The sequence below is a fragment of the Sebastes umbrosus genome, chromosome 3, assembly GCF_015220745.1.
Source record: "Sebastes umbrosus isolate fSebUmb1 chromosome 3, fSebUmb1.pri, whole genome shotgun sequence".
Classification (NCBI taxonomy): Eukaryota; Metazoa; Chordata; class Actinopteri; order Perciformes; family Sebastidae; genus Sebastes; species Sebastes umbrosus.
The window spans coordinates 27537351-27550048 of NC_051271.1; the positions used below are offsets into that span (position 1 = coordinate 27537351).

Below are 12698 nucleotides of genomic sequence, written 5' to 3' on the forward strand. Positions count from 1 at the left end.
TTTTTTTTTTTTTATTCCATCTTCACAGGAAATAACTTGGTTAGGTTTAGGCAACAAAACTGCTTGGTTAGGTTAAAGGAAAAGATTGTGGTCAGTTAAAATAACTCCAGAAGTTTCGTAACTTAAGTACCGAAGTTACGTGACAAATAAATCAACGCTGACTTCTGGTTTCACACAGGGTACGAACACCAGTCTCCTGGGCAAATGTCTGGTGTTTTTGGAACCAACCGTCCCACCCGTCTGTCGCTTTTTATACTTGCTGGTTTACGATTATGTGGATTACACACAAATTGATTTTGTGGGATATATAGGAATTACAGTGCATTACTTTTGGTAGGTGTAGCTACGAACGGTGTATGAGAACAGCCTGCATAATGACAGGAAAACAAGGCAAACATTGCATTTTCCAAAAGAAAATGCTCCTTTGCACCTTTAAGCTACCCTCTACTGATCTGCACTAAAATGGACAGCAAGGACGTCACTGATTATAATCATTGTAAGAAACAGAGAATGAACTTACAAATTTACAAAATAAGACATCCAAAGGAAGAATACGTACAGAAATATATATTCAAACATATGTCCTTTATTTGATTCAAAATACAGAGGAGAGGGTGAGGTTCGCTGTCAGCTCAGTGACAGAATAAACCCTGCTCACTCCAGAGGTTTAGGATCGAGTGCCTGGTAGACGGCAGCATACTGTGTGGCATCATGAACGCTGGACTCTGGATCAGCATCTGGTTCTAAAGACTGCAGCCTCACTGCAGCTGGAGTAGAGGCAACATCTGCATTTACCTCACAGTAATCAGACTGTAAATAAATAAGAATCATCATTAAGAATTTCTTTTATCCGAGCAATACACTTTAATGCTTAAAACAGTCATTAGAGATGACATTTTATTCAAAATTAAAACTGGTAAATGACTAAATCTCACCTCACCCTTGTTCCGACCTCCTGAAACAAACAAACAAGATTCATTAAAACACACGTGAACACTGTTTTGGTTTCAGATCCGCAGCGTGTGTGTGCATGTACAGTATGTTTGTGTGCATGTGTCACCTCACCCGCATTACTCGAGCAGTGTCCGTAGAATATAAGTGGTATAATGGCACAAACCAGAATAGCCAGGCTCACCGAAACAATGATGACCACTGTGGTGTCTGCAAACAACAGAGGCAGACATATGTTTGTACAGCTTAATTTACAACAACGGGTCATCCGTACAGAATGACAAAATAGTCCTTGATATTCATAACAGTTTTGACTCAATTTCAGTTGATTTCCTGCATAAAAATACAAATTCTACTTCATTCGGGTTAGGGTAAGAGCAAGACAGCAACACATTTTTTCCAGTCGTGGAAAAAAAAACTGTTTTGCCCCTTACTCAGAACAAAACATTGCCTAGTCACTTTTGACTGAAATTGCACTCTGTGGAAACTCTGGCTCTTCTACAAGTGGAAACAATGCATATTTTAATGACATTACATTACAACATTTACAAATTCAAATAATGTTTTGTATATTTTCACGACTTCACTTTTGGTAGCAGCCCGTTACAATAGTGAAGGTATTTTTAATCCATTCTAATACATTTAAGGCTGCTATGAGGAACTTTCATTTTGTGTTGATTTTGTCTGATACGATTTTTTCATTTAAAAAAGTTCAATTAAAGCTGAATTAGGTGAGATTGGAGCAAATATGATTGAAAAAAGTTATTTTCATAAAACGGTCGCTATATCGTGACAGTAGGACATGAAACAGGTAATCTGAAAAAAAAACATGTGCCTCTGTGTCCTCCGGTGCTCCTAACGGCCTCTACAAGATTTCACAGACCGTAGGAAAACAAGCAGTAAGAGCTGATCTGAGGTCTGCTGTCAAGCTGCTGTCTATGAGAGCCGGCTGTCAACACTCGCGAACTCCAACCAAACGGTCAAACTAGGCAGCGCTGATCAAATATTAATCAATATTATGTTACATTAATGTTTATTTCTCGCCTCAAATGTTTTCAGAATCATCTTGTAGTGCACGGTTTAGCTGTAAAATGAGAAAGTTTGTGACGCGCATTGCAAAAATCTGTTGAAGGAACGCCAAGTTCCGGTCACATGACCGGAGCACAGCCAATAGGAACGCTCTCTCTCTGAAATGACCTGTGATTGGCCAAAGTTTCCCGTCACAGGCTAGATTTTTTAAAGCCTGAAAACAGAGCCATGAGGAGGAGCAGAAATCTAGTTTTCTCTCAGAACACTTGAATTACAATATGCTAATACAATAAGCTTATTATGGAATTTTTGCCCAATGATCCAAAAATATACTGCCTACTGCAGCTTTAACTAGTTAAAAATAAAAAATAAAAAAGCATATATACACTTTCTTTCTTTCTTTTTTTCTTATTAGTTACAACATGTAAAACTCTTTTGCTGTTTTGAAGCTTGCTGTAGGAGAAAGTGACTGTAAATTACCTTTGAGTTTGTATGCTGTTGGCTGGTTTGTCTTGTCCTCTGTGGCGGGCAGGGTTGATGCCGCTGGTGACGGTTCAGTGCTGGATGCAAAGCTGCCTTGGAGCAGAGTCTCTGCTTCAGTCTGCAGGGTGGTGGTGGAGGGAGGAGATCCGAGGGGAAAAGTGGAAACTTTGGAATAACAGGACGGAAAATGACTGGTGAGGAATATTGTGTGCTCGTGACATTGTTGCATCACAAGATATATAGGACATTTTAGACATTCCCACGCAGAGCAAGACAAGGCTGTCAGTTACATAAGATAGAAGAATCAGTAGTATTTGTAAAACGAGGTTCGACCCAATAATCTTAGAGTAACCTACAGTGAACACTTTGAGATTAAAATTACCAATCCTGAATAGAAGATTGTGTTCATTGTTATCCCAAAACATCCCATTACCTGCAGGAACTTTTATGCAGCCATAAACTTACCATCTACGACTATGAGATTGACCTCCTAGTGCAACACATTATAAATTCCCTCCACTCCACAGTGATATCTCCTTGTGACTGCCCTCCTCGGCCTCTTTATGGTCACGTTGAAGGCTCCACCTCCTCCGTTGACGTATCTCCTTCGACGCGTGACGGCCAACCTCTCAGTTTTAAGGCTAGAGTGATGACACTGGTAGGCTATCATGTGAAACTAGAAAACCTAAGGAATCCATTGGTACCAACCAGGTCATACTAGCTCGTCGCGAAGGAAGCTAAATAGCACTCTGAATTTACGCTAAATTTTGGTGAGGAAAAACTGTCATGGCCATTTTCAAAGGGGTCCCTTGACCTCTGACCTCCAGATATGTGAATGTAAATGGGTTCTATGGGTACCCACGAGTCTCCCCTTTACAGACATGCCCACTTTATGATAATCACATGCAGTTTGGGGCAAGTCATAGTCAAGTCAGCTCACTGACACACTGACAGCTGTTGTTGCCTGTTGGGCTGCAGTTTGCCATGTTATGATCGGAGCATATTTTTTATGCTAAATGCCTGTGAGGGTTTCTGGACAATATCTGTCATTGTTTTGTAATTGATTTCAACTAATAAATACAGTATATACATATATTTGCATAAAGCAAGCATATTTGCCCACTCCCATGTTGATAAGAGTATTAAATACTTGACAAATCTCCCTTTAAGGTACATTTTGAACAGATAAAAAAATGTGTAATTAATTTGCGATTAATCAGGATTAAATATTTTAATCGACTGACAGCCCTAAAATGAACACTACAGTAAATGAAATGAATACTACAGTATTACAGTGCTTCCAAGTCAATCTCCAAATCCTACAAATCTCATGTGCACAGTATTCACTTTGTTGATTTAAACAATACCTCACTTGTTTAATACAGTAGACTTCCCTTTTTGTCATAAAAATAGCAAATCATTAACCACATATTGAAAAGAGACAAAGAATAAACTATTTTAGATGTTTGGGGAATTGTTGGTCACAACCACAACAACTTAAAAGTTACTGTAATGGATTAGTAAGACCAATTTTCACCTAAGAAAACACCATACTGAATATTATCAGTGCAGCTCATCAATAAATTTACGCTTTTACAAAGTTATTTAGCATTAACTCATCAACCATTGTAAGGTTGAAGATTGAAGGTTGAAGTTAATAATATATTCAGAATGTAACTTTTACAAATAAAACATATTAATGTGAATTTTAATCTAAAAATACATGAAAACTCACCGGAGAGGCAGCAAAACATGACAACAAGAAGAATCCTCATCTTCATCCAGGTTAAAAACCCAAGTAAATGAAAAATTCAGTCCAGCAGTGTCGGAAAAAATGCAGTGGCCTGCTTCAAATTAGTCATCTGATTCAGTGCCATAAACATCCGGAAAAGCTAAAGCTGTGATTGGGCAGCTGTGTTTTTGCCTCTTTAGTTATATGTGTCAAAACAGAGAATATACAGCACAGCCTCCTTCTCTCTAAAGAACCAGTTCATGACATTATGAACTCTTCAGTATTTCCGTTTATTGTTCAGGCTCTTGCAGTTGGCTCTGTGTGCCTCAGTGCATCTACAGCACATGAAGCTGGAGGGCATCAGGCTCAGCAAGCACATGTCTGTTGACTGTGTCACGGGTATCAGAGCCTGAGGGCAACATCTGCGAATTTTTTTTTTTTGTGGTTAGTTTTTGTTTATTTCTCAATGAGGCACCACAGTGATACACAGTTAAATCATAAATGTACAATAACTTAAATCCATTTGCCCTCATTTCATCAGGTCCGCTCCTCTTATGTTCTTATGTTCTCATTCACGCTTCTCTCTCTCATAATTTCATATATTCATTCATCCATCTTCTCTCTCCCCCTTTCTGCCTCCACCTCCACGACCCGACATTGAACCCCACCCACTGTTCATACCCCCCTAGTACACACTCATTCAATAAATAAATAAATAAATGCAGTAAATTCCAAGTAGAGAAGTCTTGGAGAGGGATTATAGAATAAATAAATAATAAATAATGATAATAATAATAATAATACAAATAATAATAAAGAAGGACATAAATTAATGAAAATTATTAAGAATAATTAGACAGGAAAGAAAGGAGACAGAAACAACAACCACGTTGTGCTCCCTCTTCAGACTGTTGATCCAATAATCATTAATTATCTGTCACGCTAGTAGTCTGGAGTTTCTAATTTGATCACCATTTTCTGACTAATGCCCCTTTTCCCATGATTTTGTCAGTTTCTCCATTTCTTTTACTTGTTCTACTAGGTCCCTCCGCTTCCCTGTGAACTTAATTTCGAAATCCAATTTTTGTTGTTTACGAGCTATCTTTAATATCTTTAATATTCTAATTGGGTAGTCATCCCCAGTTTCCACCACTCTCATATCTGTCCCTTCAATACGAAGCTGGAGCTAGCAGCCGGTTAGTTTAGCTTAGCATAAAGACTGAAAGCAGAGGGAACAGCTAGCCTGGCTCTGTCCAAAGGTTAAACAAAATCTGCCTGCGAGTATCTTTAAAGCTGATTAACACGCTAGATCTTGTTTCTTTAAGACAGATATGAGAGAGGTATTTATCTTCTCATTGCACTCTTGGCAACAAAGGGAATAAGTGTATTTCCAAAAATGTCAAACTATTCCTTTAAGACGTGTACTTAGGAGCATGATTTGGAGACATCACAACAAGTTATTGTGTTAAAATGGTTAATGTTTACAGCACCAGTTTTTATTTCTTTGTTCTCGAATATTCAGTCCAACAATAACTTCTGCCCTTTGTTTTGACATCAGTCACCCAACAACTTTTTATTTGAATGTATTCGTCATTCTTCACTGCATGAGTTGCAATGCTGGTCATTCAAACAAACAGAAATCAAATAAACACAAATATTTCCTTGAAGTTTCTCAGTCCATAAATCTGTTTCTCCATCAGTATACACTTTATAAGCGTTCCATCTTAACTTTGTAAACAATTTAGTCTTAATGTTGCAATTTCATAAAACATTTTTCTCAGGAAGAACCTTTAATACCAACAAAACAGTGCCTGCAGAATAGTGCATATATATTCTATATAATATAATATACTTATTTTCATCAAAATATAATCTTATTCAGTAAACCAAACACCAAACAATATTGGTCATATTTACATTCGACCCTGTGAAATGCTGCAGTCATCCATGAGAAGCATTTTCCCAAGGTGGTTTTTACATTAGGGTTGACAGTTTACACACATCTGTCCTTTATTGTCTGATGTGATTTATAACGCCACATGAAAGTCCAGGCGGTGACTGACAAACAAAATAGTTGGCAGCTTAGTGTGATAGTTCGAAAGTCCCGGATGTCCGTTGGTCTTGTTTAAGATCGCGGGAGGACCTGAGCGATGGTGTCCCGGGCGCTCTGGCTGAGCCTTTCTGGGAACTTGACCTCATACTCCACTAACAGGTCACCTCGACGATCGGGGCGTTTGGGATAAGGCAGCCCCTCGCCGCTCACGCGTCGCTTCATCCCCGGCTGCACGATATCTGTTGATGACACGGTCACCGTTCTGCCGTCCAGTGTGGGAGCGTTGACTGTGCAGCCACACAAGGCCTGATGGGAAAATAAAAGGGAAAAAAAAAACATGAATTAAGATCATGAAACTTCATTCTACTGATGGTTTTCAGCTGATAACAATTCTCTGATTTGTCTTCAAGCACTTTTACAAGGTGTTTGAAGAACACAGGGACTAAAACTTATATGTAATCTTAACTTACATCTCTGAGTGAAATCGTTGCTGTGTAAACGATGTCCGAGCCGTCCCGTTTGAACACCGGATGTGTTTTGTCCTTCAACACAAAGACCACGTCAGCTGGAATGTTTCTGGGAGTCTGGTCTCCCTCTTTGGGAAACGTGATTTTCGTGCCCTCTTTCCACCCCTTCTTTATCTGCACCTCCAGGATTTTATCCTCAGTCCTAAGCGTTCGCCCGTCGGGGTTCAGCCTTTTACGAGATATTTTCATTTTCTTTGTGCAACCCGACAGAATTTCCTCCAAAGTCACCCGGAGATCGTGAACCACGGGGGGGTCCTGATGCTTCTTCACAATGCTACTGTGAGGGCCCATTCCTCCCATACTAGAGCTGAAGGAGTGAGGGAACCCGCCCATTCCGCCGCCCCCCATTCCACCGCTGCCCATTCCGCCGCTCCCCATCCCAAAGTGGGTAAAAGGGTCATCAGTGTCCATGTCCTCATCCATGCCTCCATTGCGGCCACCAAAGAACTGTTCGAAGGGGTTACGTCCACCGAAGAACTCTGAAAAAATGACATGAGGGTCGCCCTGGAAGCTGTAGCTGAAGGTGCCAGGACCACCACAACCACCACCACCACCACCTGGGGCGCCTCCGCCTTTCAGACCTGAGTGAGAGAAACAATCAATTAAAATATATTTATCACTAAAAAAGACAGACTGCACTTAAATGCTGTTATAACCAAAGTAATGCAACACTTATTATGGCATTTTTCATGTTGAACGTTATAGCATCTCACTGAAAAAATTAGGTCACAAGAAATAATTTTTTCCCCAAAATTTGCTATTATGGTCTGGTTTCTTTATAAGTTCTGATGCAAACGGGCCACAAAGTAAAGGGTGACAGCAAAACATTTTTCATGTTACAATTGACAACACAGACAGCAGAGTTTACTGTGAGGTGCTCTGTAATATCTACATACATACATACTAAACACACACCAAATAGATCTAATCCCTATTAGCCTGGGAGTCAACCACTTATCATGCCAGACAAAAACTGGATATTTGCAGTTATTTGTGTGTCTGCATGCATACTAATGCATGTGCTATTACTGATATGAAAATCCACAACAAAACAAAAGACACAGCAGAATATTAGTCCGTTCTAACAGAACTGAATTGAGACTTGATATTTGCTCTTCATCTGTCTCGGCTAGATTTAAAATCAGTTGAAAGTACAAAATGAACAGCAGCAAAACCCTTCTAAAAGTCTGATAAACAAGCCCTGAATCCTTCAACCTCCCTGTGTACAGACACCACCATACAAAATGTGGCACAAACCTACAAAGTTCTACGGCGGCCGGCAACTGTTGTGGCAGTTGTTAAGCTGTTTGTCTGCAAAAGTATTACTTGTCAGCCTCTTTATTTTGAAATGTCCTTAGCTAAGAAATTAGCTTAGCTAAATGATGTTTATAGTAAAGTAATTTTCAATAAATTTATAGGTAAATATTTGTGTAATTTGGCAGTAATTCCAAAGAAATTTCAAATAGGTTACCTGCTAATTATCACCTAATTAACCTTGACTTGACCTGTAAAATGAAGTGTTACCATATATTTAATTCAGGCTTTAGAATTGCTTTGTAAAAATAATATTTCTTAATATAAGGAAAACCTCTCTGCCATAGTGGCAGGTGACCTGAAATTTTAATGCTAATTTCATTCCCTGGATGCACGACTTTTAAAAAATAATATTTAATACATTCATCTACAAGTCTGTGTCCTTCCAAAAAAGTTACCATAGTTACTGAACAGGTAATAACAATAAAGATAAAAGTATTTCAGTGCATCTCTGTAATGCTGCCCCCACCTCTCAGCCTCAGGTTTCCATGCACCAGAAACCATCACTGACTTCACCATGCAAACATCTCAACACAATGTGCACGCTCATCACCGCCCCCTTCTGACGTCACAGACAAACCCTCCAGCTTATCTCAGGTTCACATATTTACTGTTAGACTTTGTGATGGAGTTCTTGTGGAAACATGTATAATGTGGGATTTCCTGTGTGTGCAGAGCCTCGCCTTTAATTCCTGGCTCAGAAACCAGAGTGAATGACAGAGCAGAGTGGAGCTGGGAGCCATTACACTCTCAGGATAACATCTATAACAGTAGATCTCTGACTCCTAGATGCCTTTCTGGTGAATAACATTCTCATTCTTGGAAAACTTTATTTGCACAAATCCAAGTATATGAAAGTGAACCTATAGGTTTAATGTGTTTCATTCTGAGTTTCTTTCTTACATTAAAGCCCTTAAAGTCATGAAAAACAAAAATGCATTGAAACTTCTTAGTATAATAGAAGAATATGAATTACAGGTATAGCCCTTAATTTAATTTATTATTATTTTCATGTATAATTTTACATATTTTATATGTTCTTGTTCTGTATGCACCTTGTCCTTTTACTCTAATGCAATGATCTATGAGCCATGTTGTTTGTAAATTTGAATTTGTTCAATAAAAAAAAAGGAAGAAGCCAGGAAACATGTTTGATTATTTTGTGTTTGTTTGTTTGTTTGTTTGTTTAATTTTTTAATTGTATTTATATTAAACAAAAATGCATTGAAACTTCTTAGTATAATAGAAGAATATGAATTACAGGTACAGCCCTTATAGCCCTTCATTTAATTTATTATTATTTTCATGTATAATTATGCAATAATCTATGAGCCATGTTGTTTGTAAATTTGAATTTGTTCAATAAAAGAAACATGCTTTTCCTAACATTTTCTGCATGCATCATGTTGTCATCCAGTCGCAACACGTCTAGCTTCATCCTCAGGATTAACACCACTGTCTCATTATGATGCATAAAGTAAACAACCTTACCTTCTTCACCATAACGATCATAAATGTCCTTCTTCTTCGGGTCGCTCAACACGTCGTAAGCTTCTGCGATCTCTTTGAACTTGTCCTCTGCTCCCGGGGACTTGTTTTTGTCAGGATGAAAGCGCAGAGCCTGTTTACGATAAGCTTTCTTTATGTCCTCCTCAGACGCTCCTTTCTGGATACCCAAAATGTCATAGTAGTCTTTACCCATGTTGACCCACCACAGTAGCCTGGTTTAGTGAATGTTACAGCTGTCTGTGAGGTCCTCGGTGCGTCCTCTGTCTCTCTCCTCAGCCTGCTACGCCTCCACAGTATTTTCTTTATAAACCACGTGGTGGAAACTTCCAGAGTTTTCCATAAACAGCCCGAACAAGCTCAGCTGTGACAGTTCAGCCAAGACACGCCCACCGAGCCGCGACGTCACGGTGTGCTGCCTTCACGGGCTGTCGGAAATAATCCTTGCACGCATCGTATAGTAAACTCGTGAGCCTGGTTTGATACTGATAGCTCAGGGCTTTTGACCTTTTCTATCTAAAGGCAATCATTGGAGGGAGGAGAGAGGAGATGGAGGAGGAGCTCAGTTGGTGTTGAGGCAGCATGGCCCATGCCCGGCCAGTTAAGGTTTTTTTTTTTTTTCTTTCTTTCTTTTCCTCATAACAACATAAAATAAAATGAAATATGGATAAAACAAAATGGGTTGAGGAGTTTTTATTTTGTATTCGTTTTTTCTTTATTATTTGTATATATATATATATATTTTTGTTATTTATTTTCCTCATAACAAAATAAAATAAAATGAAATATGGATAAAACAAAATGGGTTGAGGAGTTTTTATTTTGTATTCGTTTTTTCTTTATTATTTGTATATATATATATATATTTTTGTTATTTATTTTCCTCATAACAAAATAAAATAAAATGAAATATGGATAAAACAAAATGGAGAGAAAAATAAATTAAAAAAGAAAGAAATAAAGAAAACTTTAAAAAAGCCAACATAACTGGGCAAGATCAATATCATGTGACTGTGTACAGTGCTTGAGAGGGGTGGGGGTTTGCTGGCTGTCAGTCAGGGTGCAAATCAAATTGAGGCAATATTCAAAAGAATAAGATTGAATAAAGTAAAATAAATATAAGGCAAGGCAAGGCAGCTTTATTTGTATAGCACATTTCAGCAACAGGGCAATTCAAAGTGCTTTACATAAACATTCAAGAACATTGCGACAAAGTGCAAAAAACATTAAGACATAATTAAAACAGTTATAAAAACATAAAAACATTAAAGATTAGAAAATAAAAACAAGCTAAAAATAAAAGCTAGGATAGAAGCTAAAATAGAGTATAACACACAAGAATAAAAGCTCTAGTGCAGTATAAGATAATTATCTGGTTTAATAAAAGGCAGCAGCAGCAAACAGGAAATAAATAATAGGTAGATAGATAGAAGTAAAAGAATGATGGATAAAAGGATGGTGTTTAATAGGGCCATGGATAAAAAGATGATGTTTTAAAAGAGAATGATGGATAAAAAAGGATGATGTGGTTGTATGTGGTGTGTGGACTGTAACTGGAGTTAAATGTAATCATGGGTTAATATTGGTGGTGGTGGTTGGGGGGAGGGGGGGATTTGATGGTTATGGTGGTTTGTTTTGGAGTATTATGGAGAGGGGTGTTCTGGTGGCCCATTGTCCTTCATGGAGTAACTGTGTCATGGCAGGGTTGTGGATAGCTCTCAGTATATATCTCTGGGTGAGGATGGTGTTTCTTTCTAATCCTACACAGTAACACACCATGCCTTATCAGTCTCCCAAAACTCGGTATGTAGCCTATGATATGGAACATAGGTAGAAGAAGTTTTCAGGTCCTTTATTTACGTAAAAGTAGCTTACCAATGCTGCAGTATGAAAACAAAACACCCCATTACAAGTAAAAATCCTTCATTCAAAATCCTAAATAAAAGTACAGAGGTATTATCAGCCAAATGTAGCTATTAAAGCAGTAAGTAAAAATAATTTTAAAAGCCTTAAATGGAAATAATCAAGTAAATTATAATATGCCTACATTTGAGAAGAAGAAGAAGAAGAAAGGCACTTTATTAATCCCGAGGGGAAATTACATTTTTACACTCTGTTATTTTACATAGAACATACACACAGGCCCGAAATACACACATGCACAAACAGGACCTATATACATGCATTAATGGAAAGATGCCAGAGCGAGGGGGCTGCCCCTGACAGGCGCCCCGAGCAGTTGGGGGTTTGGTGCCTTGCTCTAGGGCACCTCGGCAGTGCCCAAGAGGCACACTGGCATCTCTCCAGTTACCAGTTCACACTCCCGAGCCAAGTCCCTATGGGCTGAGCTACTACCGCCCCCATGTATTACTGACATGGTGGATAGATTGGCAGGAACTTTTGTTTTGCTTGGGTGTGGCCCAGCTCCAGTGCATACTGGCTAGGAGTGCAATGCACAACAGGGACATGTAGGGTATAACATTGTGGCACTTTATTTTCGAAGGGGGGGTCCTCCAAAATAAATATATCCTTTTGGTCTTTTGATCACCTTTCTTAGACATGTTACTTGAGTAAAACCTAAATACATTTAATGAAGTATAATTGTCAAGTGTATCTGTCATGCAAGGTGGCTTAAAGCGCTGTATACAAGTTGGAAGAAGACATCCAAGCAATAGATATCTATGATGGAATTAGAAACAGCCTTTGAACTTCAATAGAGTGAGCTAAGTCCAACACTATATACTATGCTGTATATGCATACAGTCTTGAAGCCTGTGTTTGTGTATTTGTAGAACAGCTTTGTGCATGCAGTACTGTGCAGTAGTTTGCCCATAGTAGGCCTATTGCATGAGCTGATCTAATTTATGCAACTAGTTAGACATAATATCACCAAATTAAGACTCAGGACATGACTATTCCACAGCTCAGGATCGGCGGTATGTCCAAAATATGTTGAATAATTTTAGATTGGACAATTTTCCCATTTTGTTTGACTCATGTTCTGTAACACTGCTTTGCATGACGTACAAAAACAGGAGCAGGCAAGTGTACGAGTAGCACCTGAAGGCAGCATTTTGAGAGAACACACATACGTGCTTCAGCT

General features: G+C 38.5%; 1 protein-coding gene across 1 annotated transcript; it reads right to left on the reverse strand.

Moving 5' to 3' along the window:
* Positions 1-5655: 5655 nt before the first annotated feature.
* On the reverse strand, positions 5656-9908 carry dnajb1b (DnaJ heat shock protein family (Hsp40) member B1b). The gene is made up of 3 exons (XM_037765220.1): positions 9581-9908; positions 6719-7356; positions 5656-6554 (listed from the first exon to the last, which is right to left on the reverse strand). Exons 1-3 carry the CDS (start codon positions 9789-9791, stop codon positions 6321-6323), a joined length of 1083 nt encoding a protein of 360 aa, XP_037621148.1. The 5' UTR covers positions 9792-9908; the 3' UTR covers positions 5656-6320.
* Between the last annotated feature and the right edge of the window lie 2790 nt (positions 9909-12698).